The 21,747-nt window shown below is 44.2% G+C and overlaps 1 protein-coding gene across 3 annotated transcripts in view; it reads right to left on the bottom strand.

Annotated features, from left to right (window-relative positions):
* Window positions 1–292: 292 nt before the first annotated feature.
* The window catches only part of PRDM15 (PR/SET domain 15), a 73,841-nt gene continuing 52,386 nt past the window's right edge, over window positions 293–21,747 (bottom strand). The window contains exons 20-25 of one of the 3 annotated variants that reach the window (XM_061627592.1): window positions 21,592–21,678; window positions 20,272–20,447; window positions 14,380–14,460; window positions 8,153–8,362; window positions 2,229–2,300; window positions 293–1,396 (exon numbers count right to left, since the gene is read on the bottom strand). In XM_061627592.1, the coding sequence (XP_061483576.1) occupies window positions 2,232–2,300; window positions 8,153–8,362; window positions 14,380–14,460; window positions 20,272–20,447; window positions 21,592–21,678 (623 nt within the window). In that variant the 3' untranslated portion in view covers window positions 293–1,396; window positions 2,229–2,231. Of the gene's footprint in view, window positions 1,397–2,228; window positions 2,301–4,977; window positions 6,723–8,152; window positions 8,363–14,379; window positions 14,461–20,271; window positions 20,448–21,591; window positions 21,679–21,747 lie in introns of those variants that run through there. The other 2 variants (XM_061627590.1, XM_061627591.1) reach the window with 2 other exon arrangements.

The following is a 21,747-nucleotide window of genomic DNA, read 5'->3' as shown; positions in this document are numbered from 1 at the left end:
ATTTCCCACAATGCTCCAGAAGGACACTAGGTTGGGGGCCATTGTGGGAAATGTAAAAACTGGCTAGATCAAGTTGTCTGGGGCTGCTTAGAGTGCTGCCCAAGACTGCCAGGTGCTGATGCCAGCCCTGGTCTATGACCACAGAATTATACTGAGTGAATGAGACAGCCCTAAACGTTTGTACAGTCAACAAGAAAAACAAGACACCAGTACTGTCATTGCTTCTTGTGATATTTAGTCAAAAAGATATGACCAGATAAAGTGGGTATACTGTAATTAGCAAGAAGAATACAAACAGCCTGTCAGATTTTTAGCTGCCACAAGAGTATTTGTTGTTTTGTGCTGTGGCAGATTAACATGGCTACCCCTCTGACACCTGTTAGTGATGTGGGCAGAGCAATCCTATGGGACTGGAAGTAGCTATGCCAGATGAACCACCAGCCTATGTTCTGCTGAGCTTGTGCCAACAGGGCAGAAAATGGCTTAAATGGTTTACTTTGGCTAAAAAAAGAAATCCTCCCATTAGTAGGCCAGGCCAGGCCAGGCCAGCATACTCTCACTCTCTCTCTTCCCCTCTCCCTGCTCCGATTCTGGAAATACATCAGTGAACAAGAGGGCTTTGGATCTGGTGGATTCAAAGTCTCCCTCCACCTGCTCTTGGCACAACCTCTCTTTGCAGGCAGAGGGGGAGATCCACACTGTCCTATGGCCCCTGGAACACTCTCCTGAGTGACCATATGATCCTGCTTTTCTGAGTATGTAGATATGACTTAGGAAGCCTTTTACTGGATATGCCCGGCTGCCTATCTGCTGCCCAGAAATATTTATTACAAGCCAGGTGGTAAGAATCCACCACACACATACTCTCATACCAGGAACCCACTCATTACACATCTTTTTGCTTCTGGAAATGTTCAATCTCTTGGCCCATTTTTCTCATTCAAATAACCACAAAAGTAAGGTATGCCTGCAGGAAAATTTTGAGCATGTTGAGATCTGTGTGCACAGCATGGGAAAATAGCAGAAAAGGGAGGAGAGGGAGTGTAGATAAGATATATTTGCCCCCAGGAACAAGTTTCCCATTCTTTCTTCTGGTTCTGCAAGTAGTTTTAACTTGCATTAGTACACACGGACACAAGTTTATCATTGCTCATTGGGCTAGATTCCACCTTCTTTGTGCAGACAGGACCTTCTTTAAAGCTTGCAGGGTTAGAGCTAAAATTAGCAGATCTTGACTTCATACGCCATAAAACAACAAAGTGGAGTGCTTCTTGCATGACTCATACTCTCTTGCATATTGCTGTTTTCTTCATTAGCTCTACATAAGCAGCTGGCTTTTAGATCACAAGGAGACTTTTCAGTGTTAGCCTAGATTCAACACTTGCACCGATATTTGCTGTGTAAATGGGAAGAAAAAAAAGCCACTGTTTTCTTGTGTTGACATATCAGACACTAGCCAAAGTAAATCACATTTAGTTAAGATATGCTTGGGAGTGTGTGGGCAATGCCTGGAAACTCTCAGAAGCCAGAGGAGCTAGGGGTGCTAAACAAGATTTCCAGTGATCAGAGGTGCACTCCCAGAGAACCTCGAACAAGAGGCAACTAAACACATGGCTAGAAGTTAGGAGGGAGCTCAGCTAGGGTGGTTAGGTGACGACAGAACAGAATTCCTGCACCTTTAATAGTTGTAAGCTATTAGCTAATAGTTGTCATGCAAGCTACATCTTCTGGGATCTCATCCTCTACCCCACTTTAAAGGTGCAATAGGCCTGCCCCCTTTAGCATCTGGCCATTCTACACATTGTACATTCAAAACATAAGTTTACCATTTTAGCTGAAACTAGGTCCACATTATGTAGAATACAAATCACAGCACGTTATTTAAAAAATTAGCGAAATAAACTTTGTGTATGCTATTTAGATGTCACCAAATTCAGCTTTTTGGGTGTTGAATTTGGGTTACGTTATTGCAGAAGCTGGGGTTGTTGTTTTTAAGCACAAAATACACACAATGCTGCCTATGTACTGTTATTGACAATACAGTTTTGCCCTGTCCTCACGTAGAGAATGTTAAACTCTGGAACGCTTGATCAAGTGATTTAATTTTCAAAGGAGTAACACAGCACATCATGGTTAGCCAGCTGGACTGGGACTGACGAGACCCACATTTACAGCTACACTGTTCACTGTGACTTTGTGCTAATCACTGTCATCCTAACTTAACCTACCTCTCAGGGTTGTTGTGAGGATAAAAATGGAGGTGAGAGAACCATATATGCTGCCTTGCCCGAGAGGAAGAGCTGAAATAAAAACGTAACATATACACGAACTTGTCAAAAAGTATAGCATCCTTTTTTAATTAAAAAAACACATAAATTTAAAACATTCATTAAAGCAAACATTTAGCTGTAAGAATACCAAACTATGAGGGCTGTTATCCCAGCAGCACTCAGTGTTTGCAATAATACACCAGTTGAGATGAAAAGTTTACAAGGTTCCTTTCGTGAAGGAAGATTAAGGACAAGATGGCTTAGGGGCTTACTGGGAGCAAGCAGATCAAAAGAGAAGCAAGTTGTTTTGGTTCACTCTGTGCACTAGGGATGCCTCAGAAAAGGGCCCTGGGGAACAAAAAAAAAACTTTAAGGAATACAGTGAATAGTGACGTGATTAGTGATTGGGAGAGGTACTACCTCCTGATTCAATCATGAGGTAGGTTGCCAGAGGTCAGGAAAGGACTTGCACCCCTCTTGGCAGAATTTCCAGAATGACCCATCTCAAACCTGTGCTTATCAAGACAACTACGGAACACAGTAGATACCATTGTTTAGCAGGTAAGCTTTAGCCATGGTTGGTGCTACCTTCTATATGTTTTTGCAAAAGCTAAAACAGATAGGATTTTAACTGTTATGATAAGCATATATCTCACTTATTGTGCCTTGTTCAAATGTACAGACGTCTCTCTGTTGACAACCATTTCCTTTAAATAATAATAAAAAGGTCTACATAGGGATTGTAGGTGAAAGCTGGAGAAGGCACTTGCCAGGGGAAATATCTGAGCTTTTACCTGCATCTACTCTATTCGTCTCCAGAGGCGGTATTCAATGAAGTAGCTCTGTTACTGCAAGGACATCTGGCTGCACGACAGAACTCCCCCTGCCTTTATTCTTCTCACGCACCCCTATATCTGTTCTGGGAGTCCTGTTGCACAGCCAGAAGTCCGAGCACTAATGGAACTACTTCACTGGATACCACCACTATAGTTTCTCTTGGGAGGACAGAGGAGGCAGTTGTGCTGGTCCATTAAAAAAAAAATCAGTCACGGGAGGGCAACACCTTCACTAGGGCCAACTGAAATATCACAAGCTTGCTTGACATTTTACTTGGTTCTAGGAAAGATATTGCCCTACTGTGGCTTTTGGACTCCTCTAGGTAATCGGTTCCATTGTTAAATGGTTCTTACTGTCAAGAGAGATTGTTTGAGGCGTGATCATAGGCCAATTGGTAATTTACCATGGAGTGCACGCAACCATTGGATATGCCAGTCATCTGGTTCATACCACCAGGTGATTAGGTGCAATTACCAAGTGGCAATAAGTGATGTTGTCCATATTAATCCAGAGAGAGCACACTATTTTGTTTGTTTCCTATTAATAGACTACTTGTATGATGATTATGTTCCAAATATATAGTAGTTATGAATCCAGGGTACGGGTTATGATGTTACCCAATTCAACTCTCTAATCAGCCATGAATTTCTCAAATGGCCTGAAGCACATCTGCATATGATAAATGATATTGGCTTACCTTATAGGATTGTTGTAAGCATTACTAAGATGGTGTATATGAAAGTTATTATGTGCTACATAAATGTTCTGTGTAATGTGGTTTTTAACGTGTAGGCTGCTCTTTGAATCAATAGCCTTTTTATTTTGGGTATTATTATTACTTCATATAGGGAGCATGATCTGACCTAATCAGAAAGAGAATTTGATAGGGTCAGCAAGCTAATGGGCTGGGCAAGGACAAGGGCAAGACAGAAAAGACAGCAGCACTTGGGAGACTGTGACTACCTCTTGAGAGAGTGGTGGTAAGATGAGGTCAGCCAAGGGAGCCTAGCAAATGAAAAGAACATGGCGTCCTGTGATGAGCAGACACCTCCCTCCCTCCCCCATTTCTGAAGGTAAGAGTAGATGTCAAGGGAGAACAAAAATATTTCATATCCTGTTCCATCTGTGAAGCTTTCAGCTTTGCACACAAGCCAGTAATGGAGGAAATATAGATGGAAGGTAGGAGGCTGGAGAACAGTCTGAATTGTGATATTAACTAGATTCCTGTATAGCAGGGTTAACCCTCTAGGTGTTGTTAGACTTTAAACTCCCATCAGCCCCAGCCAGATGTCAGAGAAGATGGGAGTTGTAGTTCAACATAGGTCCCCCAGCACTGCTATATACTAATACATAAGAAGCTGCCTGATCTAGCTCAGTATTGTCTACACTGACTGGCAGTGGCTCTCCAAGGTTCCAGCCACGGGACATTCCCAGCATTACCTGGAGATGCTGGGGATTGAACTCAAGATCAAAGTGACACCATCCATGCACAAGGGAGAGGCATCAGCGGGCTTTGCAAATATACCAAAAAGGGGATGTTCAGGGGGCATGGAATGCTGTTGGGGACAGGGATGGAAAACCAAGGAGTATGTAATGAAGTATCCTGGGAAAGAGCATGTCTGGCTGGGACCCTGCACAACAGTCCCATGTTGCAATATTATTTTTAGGTCCCATATGTACAACCTTAATGTTGTGCTACTTGTTCCTATGATGTGTGTAGTAAGGTTAGTAAAGATTCTTGTCAATATCAAAATACATTCCAGAGCAAAGGAAACTGTGAGGAAATAATCCGCCAGTGTATATGCAATTGTCCAAACCTATTTTTCTTTATCACCTAGCTAGGAAGAACTGTTGTTCACAAATGCAAAGGCAAGATAAATGTTTATTCATTTTTCTTCATAAATGGCTGGGCTGCTCTCCTTTATTTTCTGATGGTACAGTCGTAAGTCATTTCATAGAAGATGTAGATTGAATTGGTATTTAACACAAGATACGTCAGTTACATTGTATGAGGATGCAAAAAATGCCCTCTTCAGCCTGAACAGATGACACAACAGTTCTATCGTTTCCTACCTTTATCAAGGTAAGTGTTTGTCATTAGCTTTAGTTTAGGCTGCCTCCTTGTGGTCAATATAATCTACAATCGGTATTACACTATGACTTGCACCCAGGCAATTTGTTGCTGTGCATTTCAGATCTTCCCCCCAAGCAAAATCAAGTATCAGTTATTACAAAGAAAATAATGAAAAGATACATGAAATCACTTTAAAAAGTGTCCCTTAATCTGCAAATATCCACCAAGAATACAGTGTGAAGTACAAAGGGTAATAGCGAACAATGACTCTTTCCCTCCCAAATATTTATGACATGATGTAAGACTAATTGGCAAAGTCAGTTTCAATGGGAAGAACTGCTCTTCAAGCCTATTAGCTAAATGTAATATTTAATCAACAAGCAGTTCTGTAAACAATTCTATTATCACATTAGGCATTTAGTCCACAACAAGCTTGATTCAAGTTTTAATTTTACTAAACAGAAGATCATGAATGTTGCTCTAACATCAGACTGGCTATTTCAGGTGACAACCCAAGATGTCTTACTGGTAAGGTGGTTTCTTCATCACCATAATGGAAATAATTCATGAAATGAGGTACATTTCACATCACAAGACTATCCCCACCCACTTATTTTTCCAAATGTTCCATTAGATACAGGAATGGTCTTTTTTGCTCAGTTATATTCTAAATCCTGCTGCCAAGTTAGTGCAACCTAACTCAGTGTGACCAGTATGATTTTTGTGTGACCAGTATGGCCGTGTATTTACTATCTATTCCCTATTTGCTTGCCAAATGCATCACCCCCATCCCCTACCCCATGACCTCAGACTTATCACTATTCCCAGTCAACCATTATGAGCTGAAGTTACCCATGTTTTGAGGAAGGTTGGTGTGTACAGAGTATGAGACTTTTAAGGCCTCTGTATTTCAAGCTGTCGGGCCAACATCAACACACATTTCATTGCATACACACTCTCCTCCACCTCTGTTTGGTTTCCAGCAATTGATTATTCGGTTTATGTGTCCCATGGGCTCCTACAAGCCCATTCACAGTTTGGTGTCTTCTTTCAAGTATAAGTTAGTAGCTGTACATCTGCTGCTGCTGTTCAGTTTGAACCTGTTGCTGCCCTGTCTGCTGTTGCGTTGGCTGGGCCTGAGTTTGCAGGACATCAGTTTGAGGCACTGCTCTCCATGTTAAGGGATGCTGTTCTGATATCTGGCTCCCTAATGGAGCAATGGAGTTCACCAAAGTCGTCAGATTTATAAAATGGGCTACTGACTGGGGGTTTGTTGGCTCAGGCTGCGACTGTATTTGGATATCGTTTTGGCGGTTACCATGCAACATGGCAGAACCAGTGACTGTATCGAATGTCACTGTGAGGATGGAATTGTCTAGTTGTAACTGGCGCTCGGGAGTGGCAAGGTGGCCCACAGCCACAGGTTGCAGGTTAGTAAACTGGGTTCCAGCTGCTGTAGTGATGGGAGTAACGCTAATATTGGTCAGACCAACAGAGCTAGAAGGTGCTGTGACATTTGGGTCTCCAAGAGTCACCACCACCTGAGGAAAGAAAGAATTGAAAATTGAACTTTCAAAGTAACTGTTAGTACTGGAAACATGTGCTGTGAGTGACAGTCAACTTTGCTACCTCTCTTTTTGCCCATGGATGGCATGATGGGAACTCGAGTGTGTCAAATGGAAGAAGGAAGCTCAAAACTTATAATGGAGTAAGACGTATGTTGTAATAAACATGAGGTTAACATAACAGAACAGCCTTCCCTAACCTGGAGGCCTCCAGATAGTTTGGACTGCAACACTCATCAGCCTACCCAGCATGGCCAATGGCTGGGGCACAGACACACTTACTGTTCTGCCAATTCCAGATCTTCACCTCTCTTTTCATAAAACGGGGGCACACAACACTGGCCAAAACTAGTCTTTGTTTACTGTAAAACCTGATGGGATCAGCTTGACTGCATTTTTTTCCTTATTCAGCTTCAAACAGAATTTGCAGCAGATAGGCAGATCAACTCATTGCCCCTGCAGGTATGGCCAATGGAAACGCTTTGCTGTGCATGACTAGAGTGTTGGTCTGATGGGCAGTGCAGTCCAAACTATTTGAAGGGCATCAAGTTGGGGAAGGCTCTAACAGTAGGTCTTCCCTCTGCCCTTCATACCATATCTGTTATTATTGTTATAGGGTTGAAAGCATATGCTGATGAATCAGTGATTCATGGATTCAACTCATGTAAGGCATATTTAAGATGAATTTCTAATGGAGATGTTCACCACTGTTGGTGATTCAGGTGATACATTCAGTCAAGTTCCCAAAACTGAAGGCAAAAGTCACACTGATTAGAAGAGTCTGGATTTCAGTAAGTCTGGTATTTCCGATTGTGTGATAATGGTATTTCTGATCTGCTTCCCATTTCCAAAATTCTTCTCTAGCCTTTGTTGAAATTGAAATGATGTTTCAGAATAAAATAACCAATTGTATCCCACAGTCATGGTCATCTGACCATGGCCCAGGGATATGCCAGCAGCAGGGCAAAGCAAAGAAGAGATGCCAGGATCTCTCAGGCTACAGGCTGTATTCACTCCTACCAAAGAAAATAAGTGGCTTCATTTGAGGCTCTTGTGTGGCTGGAGCAAAGTCTACTCCTCCACCATCATCAGCACTGGGATGATCACTGTTTGCACCATGGGGACATTTGCTCTAAAGGGTGCCTTAACTGGTGTTCCCAAAGGCAACCAATTATTTGCTCCCATAGAAATGAATTTAGCCAATGACCGAGAGCTTCATACAGAAACAATTTCAGCAGTGGATTTCAGCAGTCAGCAACCTCTCCCTTCCTCTCTCTCGCATATAATGATGAGCATTTCACAAATTCCTGAACATTCCACAAACTCATTAAAATACCTGTTCCCAGTATCTAAAGCCCCTTTTGTAGTTATCACCTTCTTCCAATTCCTTTGTAAAGGATGCTCACCTGCTGAATGCTTTGCACAGCTGAATTGGTCTCATCCCCCACATTCCCTGTGAATTCCACATCTTTTTCTGTATATTCACTGAAGGCAGAATCCTCAGGCACTTGGGTTTCTTCCTCTTCATTAGGCTTATGCTTTCGTTTATGACCACGCTTATGAGCCTTCAGATGCTTGCCTTCTGGTAATTCCCCTTGTTCCAGGTCTAGGTCGGGCTGTAAGGACAGAGTTTGCAATGAAACACAACATCACTGATTTTAATATTTACCTTTCTTCTTCATCATCATCAACAACAAAAGTCAAGGGAAACTCCTGTTTGAAATTATTGGATTAAAAATAGATCAGTATGATTTTGGAGGTTGCTGATACATAGGGTCACCGTAAGTCGAAATCGACTTGAAGGCACATAAGTTTGATTCAATTTGTTGAGGACTCGTATGCTACAAATGTTAATTAGCACAGCAAAGGCCAGAAGATTATGCATTTGAACTTTACATAAAATGTCAGACTGTACCATCTGCATTTCATGGCCTTCTGACACCATTAATTTTTTTCTCTGAACTGATGTGTATCTGCCAACTGAGAATAACATTTCATGCTTCTGATAAAGTGGGCTCAAGTACAGGTGTGAGGAGCCTTTTCCAGCTGGTGGACTGCATCCTTACCTCCTCCAACCCCTATAGGCCATTTTGACAGGTGGATGGAGACACCCAACTGTCAGTCACCTGGCATCACCATGAAACATCCATGTGGCTTGATTTCAAAAGAAGCAGCCAAAGACGTGGCTCCCTGTTGAAAGTGGGGTTTGCAGTTGCTGCTGATCAGCACAGGAGAGCAGCATCTTTACTTGACCCACACCTGGTATCATAAATAACATCAGGTGTAGGGCAGGTGAGCATGAGTGGAAGAAAACAGATTCAAGGACAAAATTAGAACTTCTGCTGGGCCTAATTAGGCCTGCAGGCTGGAGGTTTCCTACCACTGCTCATGAAATCTTATGACACAAAATTTGCTAATATTTAAGGTGCCGTAAAACTTTTTGCTGTTTTCATGTGACTGAATTCAATGTGGATCTCATCAGGGAATGACTGCAAAGATCTCTGAAGTGCTATGAATGCATTCTAACACTCTGGGAGTTATGGATGACACACTAAAAGTGTGTCAAAGGGCCCCCCTGAATGTAGTATGATTAACCATATGCTTTATAGGTATGGTTGTATATTCATGCAATAGTTTATCAGTAAAATTTCGTGCCAGGAGTGGGCATCTTGTTCAGCACAAAAACGACATTGTTTTCCTATTGCATGTTCAATTATGGTTCTACATAAGTACTAGAAGTATACATTTTAAGTATACATCAGGATCATAATCAAGATCATGCACACTGCTCAAAATATCCTGTGAGCAAAATCTGCCTAGCCCTTTTGTATGCTATGGAAGTAGCTATAATATATGTAGGAAACAAGAGAGTTATCCCAGTCAGGAATTCACCTGAAACCACACTGAGGGAGAAATGGGCCTGTGCTTGCTAGCCCCCACCCCCAATCTCCACATTTCTGCTGGCTACAGCCTTGGGCTTTTTTCACATGTTGTCCAGAAAGTCTGAAGGCAGATAATAATAATAATAATAATAATAATAATAATAATAATAATAATAATAATATTTTATTTGTGAGTCGCCTATCTGGCCGAATTAACGGCCACTCTAGGCGATGTACAGAATAAGATAAAATACAACATATAAAATACAACATAGGTCATAAACCTCAGACTATAATTAATCAAAACCATCCACAACTGTATCACAATAAAACTAGTCCAGCCCAGGAATCTTGTATGCCTGCCTGAATAGCCAGGTTTTTAAGGCTCGGCAAAAACTTGGCAGTGAGGGGGCATGGCGAAGGTCATAGGGCAGGGAATTCCAAAGGGTAGGGGCCACAATCGAAAATGCCCTCTCTCTGGTCCGCACCTGCCTAGCTGTTTTAACTGGTGGGACCGAGAGAAGGTCTTGTGAGGCTGATCTCGTCAGGCGGCATATTTGGTGATGCTGGAGGTGCTCCTTCAGATAAACTGGGCCAAAACTGTTTAGGGCTTTAAAGGTAAGTACCAACACCTTGAATTGGGTCCAGTAAACAACTGGTAACCAGTGTAGATCTTCTAACACCGGAGTGATGTGATCCTGGCGACAGCAGTTCTTAATCAAACGTGCCGCCGCATTCTGTACCAGCTGTAATTTCTGGACCGTTTTCAAGGGTAACCCAATGTAGAGTGCATTACAGTAGTCTAAGCGAGAGGAGACCAGGGCATGTACCACCCGTGGGAGGAGATGGACAGGAAGGTAGGGTCGCAGCCTCTGTATACCAAGCTGCCCGGCTCACTGCCAAGACCTGAGCCTCCATGGACAGCTGGGAGTCAAAAATGACCCCAAGGCTGCGGACCTGGTCCTTCAGGGGCAATCTTACCCCATTAAACACCAGGTCTATATCTCCTAGCCTTCTCTTATCTCCCATGAGCAGCACCTCAGTCTTGTCAGGGTTCAGCTTCAGCCTATTACCTCCCATCCATTCACTTACGGACTTCAGGCACTTGGAAATGGTATCCACAGCCACCTCTGGTAAGGACTTAAACGAGAGATAGAGCTGAGTGTCATCCGCATATTGGTGACACTGCAACCCAAATCTTCTGATGATGGCTCCCAGCAGCTTTACATAGATGTTAAATAGCATGGGGAGAGGATAGATCCCTGTGGCACACCACAATTGAGAGGCCAAGGGTCTGAAACCTCATCTCCCAGTGCTACCCGTTGATGCCTGTCTGAGAGATAGGAATGGAACCACCGTAAAACAGTGCCCCCTATTCCCATTCCCTCCAGGCGATCTAAAAGGATACCATGGTCGACGGTATCGAAAGCCGCTGAGAGATCCAGGAGAACGAGGAATGTATGTTCTCCCCTATCCTACGCCCTCCTCAAATCATCCACCAGAGCGACCAAGGCTGTTTCAGTTCCATGTCCAGTCCTGAAGCCCGATTGGAATGGATCTAAATAATCTGCTTCATCCAAGTGTGTCTGTAACTGTTTGGTCACCACTCGCTCAATCACCTTGCCTAAGAATGGAAGATTAGAGACTGGGTGAAAGTTGTTCAACTCTTGGGGATCCAAGGAGGCCTTTTTTAGAATGGGCTTTATTACCGCCTCCTTGAGGGCTGATGGCATACCTTCTTCCAAGGAAGCATTCACCACTACCTTGATCCCTTCGCTCAGTCTCTCTTTACAGCCCATAATGAGCCATGTAGGGCAAGGATCAAACAGACAGGTGGTCGGCCTCAGAGTAGAGAGCACCTTGTCCACTTCCTCAGAGGGAAGAGGCTGAAACCGATCCCACCGGACCGGAATGCAATTGGCCGACTCTGGCCCACTTCCTGTATCCACGGCATACAGAATCGTGCTCTTCAGACGCTCAATTTTATCAGCAAAGTGTTTAGCAAATGTGTCACAGGAGGCTTTAGAATGTTCCATGGGTTCCTGCGCAACTGGACCGACCAGGCTTTGGACCACTTGGAACAACCTCCTGGGACAACACTCCGCGGACGCAATAGAGGCAGCAAAGAAATCCCTCTTTGTTGCCTTTGTTGCCACTTGGTAGGCAGCTATTGCTGCTCTAACCAGTGTCCGATCATCTTCGGAGCGAGATTTCTGCCACCGGCGCTCTAGTCGTCTCACCTCCTGCCTCAGACCCCACAACCGTGGTGTATACCAGGGTGCAATCTGAGTTCTATTCAGGGGGAGAGGACGTTTCGGAGCCACCCGGTCTATTGCCCCGGTGATCTCCCTATTCCACTCCGTCACCAGGGTTTCGACCGGGCGACCTTCAGACAGCTCCAATTCTCCCAGCGCATTCAGGAATCCCTTAGGTTCCATCAGGCGTCTGGGACGGACCATCCTAATAGGTCCCTGTCCCCTGCGGAGGGTGTGTGGCATTGAGAGGTCTACATTTACCAGATAGTGATCTGACCATGACACGGGGTTAGAAAAAATAGCCCCCATTTTCAGAGCACTTCCCCCTCCTCCCGAGACAAACACAAGGTCAAGAACATGACCGGCTACATGAGTGGGCTCAGTATTACTAAGGTGTAGTTCCCAGGAAGTCATGGTTTCCATGAAATCCCGAGGAGCTCCTATGAGGGCTGCCTCAGCATGCAGGTTAAAATCCCCCAAAACCAATAGGTTTGGGGAAAGGACCCGCACCCCGGAGACAATCTCGAGCACCTCGGCCAGGGAGTCTGCTGTGCAGCGGGGTGGGCGGTACACAAGCAGAATCCCTAAACTGCCCTTTGGGCCCAACCTCCAGTACATGCAATCAACAAACTTGGTCTCGTGGAGAGGGGGTCTGGCAAAGATCAAGGACTCCTGATAGATAACTACCACTCCCCCTCCCCGCCTACCAACCCTCGGCTGCTGTGCGTACTGGAAACCGGCTGGACACATGGCCTCAAGCACAGGGGCTGAGGCCTCATCCAGCCAGGTCTCCGTAATGCACAATAGGTCTGTGTTCTCATCCACGATCATGTCATGGATGAGTGTTGTTTTCTGTACCACAGACCTGGGATTACACAACAGCAGTCGAAGGTTGGGTGGAGCCGTACATCCCCCAACTGTCTTCTGGCTATGAACAGGCCCGGAACAGGGGATGGATATTATGCATCTATCCCTTGTTCCCAAGTTGGCGTGGCCTGCCACCCGCACCTTTCCAGCATCTGCCGCTTAGCCTCTTGATATTGTGGCTTCCCACCCTTCCTGCAGTAACCCTCTCCGACTTGCACATGTCCCCCTCACCGCCTAAAACTCAGGCAGGTCCTCCTATCCCCCAACAAGTCCACGTAAAGTTCTTCGCGCCGTTCTTATTGCGGTCAGCTTGCTTACAGACCAGCAAGCTGCTCGTCTCCTATCGCGTCTGGGTCTCCAGCACGGCTCCTGGTCTTCGTCGCCCTCTCGGTATGTCCAATGGCTCCCTCTCCTCGTCAGGGTCGGAAAGTGTCGTCGTCCTCCTTCCTTCGTAGATCTTATTCTTCCGGAGCAGTCAGAGTGGCTGGTGGAGGGGGCGTCATGTCGCCCCAACGGCACCATGGCCTCTCTCTTCCTCTCCCCTATGCACAAGCCGCAGAGGGACAAGGCAAGCTGCGCGGGTAATGCCCCAGCCCGCCACTCCACTTCCTCAGCCAGCCAACTCTCACAGCCCGGCGGAGGCGTCCCGGGGTCACCAGGGAAACGCAGTCTCAGCGGCAGTGGCAAGCCACAAAGGGACAAAGCAGGCCGCGCGGGCAACGCCCTGGCCGGCTGCTCCACGCCCACAATTAGCCCGCTCTCACATCCAGGCGGAGGTGCCCCAGGGAACCGCCGTCCCAGCGACTGCCAACGCAATGACCAGCTGGCAACGGAGAACATCAGGGCGCCTACCGGGCCGATATCATCGCCGGCTGCGCCCGATCTTTGGCTGTTCTCCACGATGTGCTCCGCGGCGTCTCCCGGCCGCCACCGTCGCTCTCGCCACAACGCCGCACGCCGGGCCGAGATAAAAAAGGCAAGCTGATACGAGGCAGATTCCTCTGTTCCTGTTAGGGATGAGTGACTCTGTCCATTTCGGTTTCTTTCTCATTTTTCCAACCTTCAGTTCAGTTCTCCACATTTCCACATCAGCCTGGACAGTAAACTGGTTCCTTGCTGAATGGTGTTGATGGTGTTAACCGAGGTGAATGAACTCTGTGGATTCCCTAACAACCTGCTCCTTCAAAAGCACCTGCTGGAGTTTTCTCCAGGGTCAGGTTAACAACTCTGTGTAACAAAAAACCGGAACCAAAGACTTGTTTGGTGGGACTCTGTGCTTGAAACTCAATAGTCTAACTGACGTGTGTGAAATGCCTGTCGCACCAGCAGCTCTTGTGTCGCACATTTGGTGGAACATGTTTAGAATCCTCCCTGAGATGAGGAACCTTAATCATGCAGGTCTCTGATCACAGGGAAACGTCTGAGCGCATTCAGCTGAATGTGCCTTTCAAACATTCCCACTAAATGGAGGAAGGTCAGGGCTGAAGCTGGCATATGTGGGGATATTGCGGGTGGAGCCGGCACTTATGACTTTATCACACATACTTTCTCCCCCCATGTGTACTTTGAATGCCCAAATAAGGACTGAGTTTACAAAAAATCTAATGTTTAGCTATATTTGCAGTTTACCTGTACAATTCCTATAGAAGTAGCATCAATGGTAGAGGTCTCTGACAGCTGCTCCAAGTCCTCAATCCTAACTGAAAGCACCTAGACATAAATGATTATATTAAGGAAGAACATATTCAAAGCAATATTATCCTGCAATCACTTACAAGGGAACAGTTACCTGAATATCCAACAATATGTGGATGGGCTGGTTTTATATTTTATACGTATACATATTTTTAAAAAGATTTCTATTGTATTTTACACACCATGCTATCTGGCTGCTCGCTCCATCAGCTCAACAGAAACCAGCGGCTTTTGGGATCCTTCTCAATGGTTTCCATTCAAGTTGGTCATTATAATAACTATGTAAAAGGACTTGGGCCTGAGATTGTGTTGCTCTTCCTTTCCCATCCCCTTTTCCTTTTATGTCATTGTCTTTTAGATGTAAGCCTGTGCGGTGGAACTGGGCTGTCTTGTTTTTAATCTGGGTATAGTGCTTAGTAAATTTTAGTTGCTTTATAAATGAAGAACAATGATTCACTAATAGGCAAAAACCCTTGCGGTTTAAGTATGTACCTATAGCCAACAGATATTTCTATCAAACTTTAAAAAGCAGGGAAATTGGGCAGCTATAGTGAATGCACCAGGGGAGCAGGAGACCTGACCTCCTCTCTGAGATATTGTACTGCCCTACAAAGTTGTCAAAATGCAAACACAATTTGGGTTGGTCTTTTACAGTCCAATCCACTTCCTGTGTAGCTTGGAAGAATTTGGTAACATGTGCAGTTAGTGTAGTTAGTGAAGGGTGCTGAGAGTTGCTAGGAGATGCTGTGTTCCTCTCACAGACCTTCAATCAGAGTGGCTGATTGTTAAACCAGTCTGGCCACTGGAGCTCTCTCAGGGGAATAGGAGTCTTCTCTCAGCACCCTTCACAAACTACACTTCCCAGGATTCTCTGAGGGAAGCCATGACTGTCTCAAGTGAAATCAAAGTCTGGTGTGGCCCCCTGATTAGCCAAGCCCAGCAGCTGTGACTCTGGCTTTTAGAACACTGACAGTTGGTTCTTACTGAGCATGCCCAACACTATCATAGGCTTCCAGCCAAATATTTTTAAATTAATTAAAAATAAGTCAGGCATTTTTTTGACTTTTAAACTGCAGAAGATGAAGGTCAGAGTATGGGGCAACATCAGTAACAGGATTACAGGTACTCTGTGAACATGGCTGATTTTTAATGAATTTCAACAGATTATGAGAACTCTGAGAGAAAAAAGTCCAAAAGGGGTCTGGGTTTTTTCCCTCTCTCTTTAGACTTTGAACTCTCAATTCTTTCTGACTGTATGGTTTATCGCCATGAAAACTGAGAGGGTTGTTAAGCAAGCATTTCTGAGTTCAGGACTTTAAATTTTGTAAGGTTTTGTTTTGAAATGAGCTTATGGGAAGCATCAGAATGGCATGGGGGTATTTTCAATTTAACATTGCGGAATGTGAAAAATCCACACTGGCTATAGTATACAGCCACTCTCGTGGCTGTATAATAACAAATAATTTTAGCCATATCAATATAATAGTTTTAGTGCTAATTTCCTTGGACATTAACAAATTTGTGGAGTATAAATCATATGATTTACAAGAGCCAGGGTGTGTAGGGGCTAGTCTCTGGCTACAAGAAGCCCACATTCAAATCCCTGTTTACTAAGTAGCTTTAGACAAGTCTTACTTTAGCCTACCCCACATGGTTGTTGCAAGGCTAAAATGCTACTCTGAGCTCCCTTGGAGAAATGCTGGGACATCAAGACCCTAAGGTTGTCCACATTTATATCTACAAGACTGCATATATTTATATATTTTTCATAAAAGGCAGACATTCCAAAGGATAACATTTGTCTAGCACTTTCAAGTGTTCAAAGTGTTTGCAGTGTTATATAGTTATAGTCTTTATACTAATAAAGTTAAGTCAGTATTATCATTCCACATACTGCAGGGGATTGAGGTAGAGAAAGAGTGGCTTTGCCTAAGGCCGCCTACTATGTTCACAGCATAAATGAGACTCAAACCAGGGATTTCCTGTTTCCTATTTTGTAGCTCTACTCTGCACCACCTATCAAACAAGAGCTGTTGTAGTGGCAGAAGAGTAAAAAAGACCATCATTTTGAAGAAGCATCATCCTTTACTCCACAAGTTCTTGACAGATAAGATCACATCACAAGTTAGGGAGATCCAGATGTTTGTAAATTGCTCTAGAGAGGCAGCCACGTGGGAGAAGCAATATCTGAACCAGGAGGCCCTTGAATGCAGCCATTACACTTATGAATCACTACTGGGATGCAGTGGCACTATTCCTGTTTGCACTAGGTCAGATGCTACTGCTTCCACATGGTTGCTTCCCTGAGCATACTTTGCAAATGGCTCCATGAGAGACAACACCAAATATATTGGGAAGGACCATAGTTCAATGGCAGAGCATCTGCCCTGCCTGCAGAAGGTCCTAGATTCAATCTCCAGCATCTCCAGGTAGGGCTGGAAAATACTCCTGCCTGAAACCCTGGAATGCTGCTGCCAGTCAGTGTAGACAATACTGAGCTAGAGAGACCAATGGACTGACTTGGTACAAGGCAGCTTCCTATGATCTTAACTAGCCCTGGTAGACTTCAGGAGAAGAAAAATACCCATGCTTCTTTATGTAAGGCAATGATAAAAAAAGCCCTGCTTTAATGCAAAAATTCTCAACATGTCACAGTATTCCCCTTCGGCTCAGGAAAAATAATAACCCTATGTTCACAGAATCACAGAGCTGGAAGGGGCCTATAATGCTCAATGCAGGAATCCAAATTAAAGCATACCTGACAGGTGGCTGCCCCTTGAATGCCTCCAGTGTTGGAGAGTCCACCACCTCCCTAGGTAATTGGTTCCATTGTTGTACCACTCTGACAGCTAGGAAGTTTTTCCTAATGTTCTGTCAAAATCTCGCTTCATGTAACCTGAGCCCATTATTCTATGTCCTGCACTCTGGAACGATCAAGAAGAGATCCTGCCCCTCCTCTGTGTGACAACCTTTCATGTACTTGAAGTGTGCTATCATATCTCCCCTCAGTCTTCTCTTCGCAAGGTTAAACATGCCCACTTCTTTCAGGCTCTCCTACTAGTCCCCTAGTAATCCTCATTGCCTTCCTCATTATTCAATCAATAGTAAAAGCAGGGCATACATATATCCTTTAACTCTGGAAGTAGGGGGTGGGTGGGAATACTGACACTTACATCTCTAACAACTGTCCTCTCTCTCCTAAAATCTCCGGCCATACACATGCCTGAGTCTCTGCTCAACATCCTAAGCTCGTTGCTAGTGCATCAGCCAAATAACACATTTTCATAGCTTAATTTTCTCAGAGGCTCAGCAGCAATTGCCTGAATGAGAGTGCCTTTCAGTGGGCCATTAGTCCCAACCTGGGGTCCATCTCTGAGACGTACTACCATGTGAAGCTTATTATCACACTCAACATATTATTCTTTATGCCATAACAGGAAGAGTCAGAGAAAGGTGAGAAATCATACTCTCTTTCCTCCCCCACCTCACCTGCAGCCATGTTCTGTGCAAGAAGTTCTATTGTGATGCTAGGGGCATCCACTCTCACCACTCTTGCTAATTTTAGCTCTCAGCCTCTCTTTGTCTATACAGTTACGTACATACGGACCCTGTCACTGGCAAATGACAACTTGCAAAAAGTAGGCTAAAGTTCAGTGTAATATTCAATTCAAACCAGTAATTATTATTTTAATAATAATAATAATAATAATATTTTATTTGTGAGTCGCCTATCTGGCCGAATTAACGGCCACTCTAGGGGATGTACAATAACATAAAATACAATATATGGATCAAAAACAGTCAATCATAAATATAAAACCAGCCTTTCAATTAATAACATCATAAAACTAATCATCCCCAAAAACCCTATAGGCCTGCCTGAAAAGCCAGGTCTTTAAGGCCTGGCGGAAACCCATCAGGGAGGGGGCATGCCAAAGGTCAAAAGGAAGGAAATTCCAGAGGGTGGGGACCACAATAGAAAATACCCTCTCTCTGGTCCGCACCAGCCTGGCTGTTTTGACTGGCGGGACCAAGAGGAGGTCTTGTGTGGCCGATCTCGTCAGGGGGCATAATTGGTGATGCTGGAGGCGCTCCTTCAGATAAACTGGGCCGAAACCGTATAGGGCTTTAAAGGTCAGCACCAACACCTTGAATTGGGCCCGGAAAACAACTGGTAGCCAGTGTAGATCAACCAACACTGGCGCTATGTGATCACGGCAACAGCTGTTCTTAATCAAACGTACCGCCGCATTCTGTATCAGCTGTAGTTTCTGGACCGTTTTCAAGGGTAACCCCACGTAGAGCGCATTACAGTAGTCTAAGCGAGAGAAGACCAGGGCATGTATCACCCGCGGGAGGAGATGGATAGGAAGGTAGGGTCGCAGCCTCTGTATAAGATGTAATTGATACCAAGCTGCCCGGCTCACTGCCGAGACTTGAGCCTCCATGGACAGCTGGGAGTCAAGAATGACCCCAAGGCTGCAGACCTGGTCCTTCAGGGGCAATCGCACTCCATTGAGCACCAGGTCTATATCTCCCAACCTTCTCTTGTCTCCCACGAGCAGCACCTCAGTCTTGTCAGGGTTCAGCTTCAGCCTATTACCTCCCATCCATTCACTTACGGACTTCAGGCACTTGGAAATGGTATCCACAGCCACCTCTGGTAAGGACTTAAACGAGAGATAGAGCTGAGTGTCATCCGCATATTGGTGACACTGCAACCCAAATCTCCTGATGATGGCTCCCAGCGGCTTTACATAGATGTTAAATAGCATGGGGAGAGGATAGATCCCTGTGGCACACCACAGTTGAGAGGCCAAGGGTCTGAAACCTCATCTCCCAGTGCTACCCGTTGATGCCTGTCTGAGAGATAGGAATGGAACCACCGTAAAACAGTGCCCTCTATTCCCATTCCCTCCAGGCAATCTAAAAGGATACCGTGGTCGATGGTATTGAAAGCCGCTGAGAGATCCAGGAGGTGTATTCTCCCCTATCCAACGCCCTCCTCATATCATCCACCAGGGCGACCAAGGCTGTTTCAGTTCCATGTCCAGTCCTGAAGCCCGATTGGAATGGATCTAGATAATCTGCTTCATCCAAGTGTGTCTGTAACTGTTTGGCCACCACTCGCTCAATCACCTTGCCCAAGAATGGTAAATCAGAGACTGGGTGAAAGTTATTCAACTCTTGGGGATCCAAGGAGGACTTTTTCAAGATGGGCTTTATCACTGCCTCCTTGAGGGCTAATGGCATTGCACCCTCTTCCAAGGAGGCATTTACCACTGCCTTGATCACTTTGCTCAGTCTCTCTTTGCAGCTCATAATGAGCCACGAAGGGCAAGGATCAAACAGACAGGTGGTTGGCTTCACAGTAGAGATATGTATACTTATTTTCTGTACATCAGGAGCTTCTTTCTCTTCTTGCTAAGAAGAGACCTGAAACACCCTTTAAAAAGCACTTGGCATTCAATTTTAAAGGATCATACCAGCTACATGTCCTGATTTCTGCCCAAATTAATCAGTAATCTGCTTGGCCTTTAAGCATGGATATAATAAGTAAGGTGTGCTATATTAAGAATTAACATAACAAAGATGGAAAAGCAGATGTTTATTTTTATTTATTTATTTTATTATTTGATTTATATCCTGCCCTTCCTCCCAGCAGGAGCCCAGAGCAGATGTTTGTAGCCCTCACAATGTAACAAAGTTGTGGAATTACCATTTGTGCACCAAAATAAAATTCAGAACAAGAAAACACGTAAGGGATCTCCCCACCCCAGGAAGTCAGCAAAAAACATGAACTCTTATGTCTATCACCATGCTCACCTCTGGATGTTTTCGTCTCATGTGACGACTCATTGAAGCTCTCGTGGAAACCTTCGTCCCACAGAGCTGACAACTCTGTGCTTCTATCTTATCATGAGTCAGCTGAATGTGCTTCTGAAGCATGTACTCTGTGACATACTTTTTATCACACACTGAGCATGTCCACTGCTTCCCCACTAGCAGCAAGTAAAACAAGAAGCTCAGTATTAATTTTCAAGTATGGAATCTTACTATGACATTTCAACTATAGGCATTTTTTTTAGAGTTACACAGTATGGAATCTGGAGGAAGTATGCTATATTTGTATAGGTGAGAGACATTCACTGATTAAGGTGAACTGGAATAAAGCAGAGAGATGAATTCCATGGAAATGTGACTCTTGCATAACAGCCATCAGAATGAATTTACCTTCTGAGATCAGGGTCTCATATTACTAGTCTTAGAAAACATGACAGCCCTGAACCGATGCGTTTTACTGTAAAGGAGGGATTTCAGTTCAGATCTCTCTCTCAGATTTCTGAATTATGTCAAATTAATTGACATGCGAGCTTTGAGACATGCTGTGAGACAGCCAAAACCAAAAGAAGGTCTTGTGGCACCTTCAAGACTAACAAGTTTATTGTGGCATAAGCTTTCATGGACTAGAGGCCACTTCATCGGATCCATGAAGGGTTAACCTAAGGTGGCATATCCATCTATAGATATATCTATCAATAGAAGTTCAATTCTTATCATATGTGACCTGAATTAAGATAGCAAGTTTTTATCCTACTACAGGTGTTGATTAGCTTACCAATGCCAGAATATTTGTGTTACCATCAACACTGCTTTGTGAATGGTCAGTGCAATGGTTTTACATACATTTTAAGTTTTAATGTAACTATTAGTTTGTTTTTTTACATTTTATATCCTTCTGACCTAACTGCTTACAATCCCCCACCCCACCAACAAATGTGCATATTTTACTGCCAACTGAGGACAGTGCTCCATGCATCTGATGAAGTCGACTCTAGTCTATGAAACTGATGCCATAATAAAATTTTAAAATTGCCACAAGACTCTTTCACATTTTTTGCCTCAACAGACTAATATCCGTATCATGAAATTGTCAGGCAGATGTTAGTGTTGCACGTGAAAGATATACAGAGCTTCTAACTAAACAAGGTACCTTAAAAAACATTTCTAATCTTAAGTCTTCTATGAAAGAGAGATTAGATTCAGGGCTGTGTGTTTTGAATGTCACCAGGAGGAGTTTTATCTTTTATCTTTATAAAGGAAGTTTTTAGAATCAATGGCATACAGTTCCAGCCAAGTGTTTACCTGTGTGAATGAGCTTATGAGTCTCCATTGTGTTCCTCTCGCTAAATGTCTTCCCGCAGAGTTCACACATGAAATCTTTGATTCCTGCTAATTAGAAACAAGGTTAAGTACCAAAATGATAATCTCCCTGAGATCCATACAGCAAATATGAGACCT

Source organism: Rhineura floridana, chromosome 5 (genome assembly GCF_030035675.1).
Source record: "Rhineura floridana isolate rRhiFlo1 chromosome 5, rRhiFlo1.hap2, whole genome shotgun sequence".
Classification (NCBI taxonomy): domain Eukaryota; kingdom Metazoa; phylum Chordata; class Lepidosauria; order Squamata; family Rhineuridae; genus Rhineura; species Rhineura floridana.
This window is presented reverse-complemented; position numbering and strand designations above follow the sequence as displayed.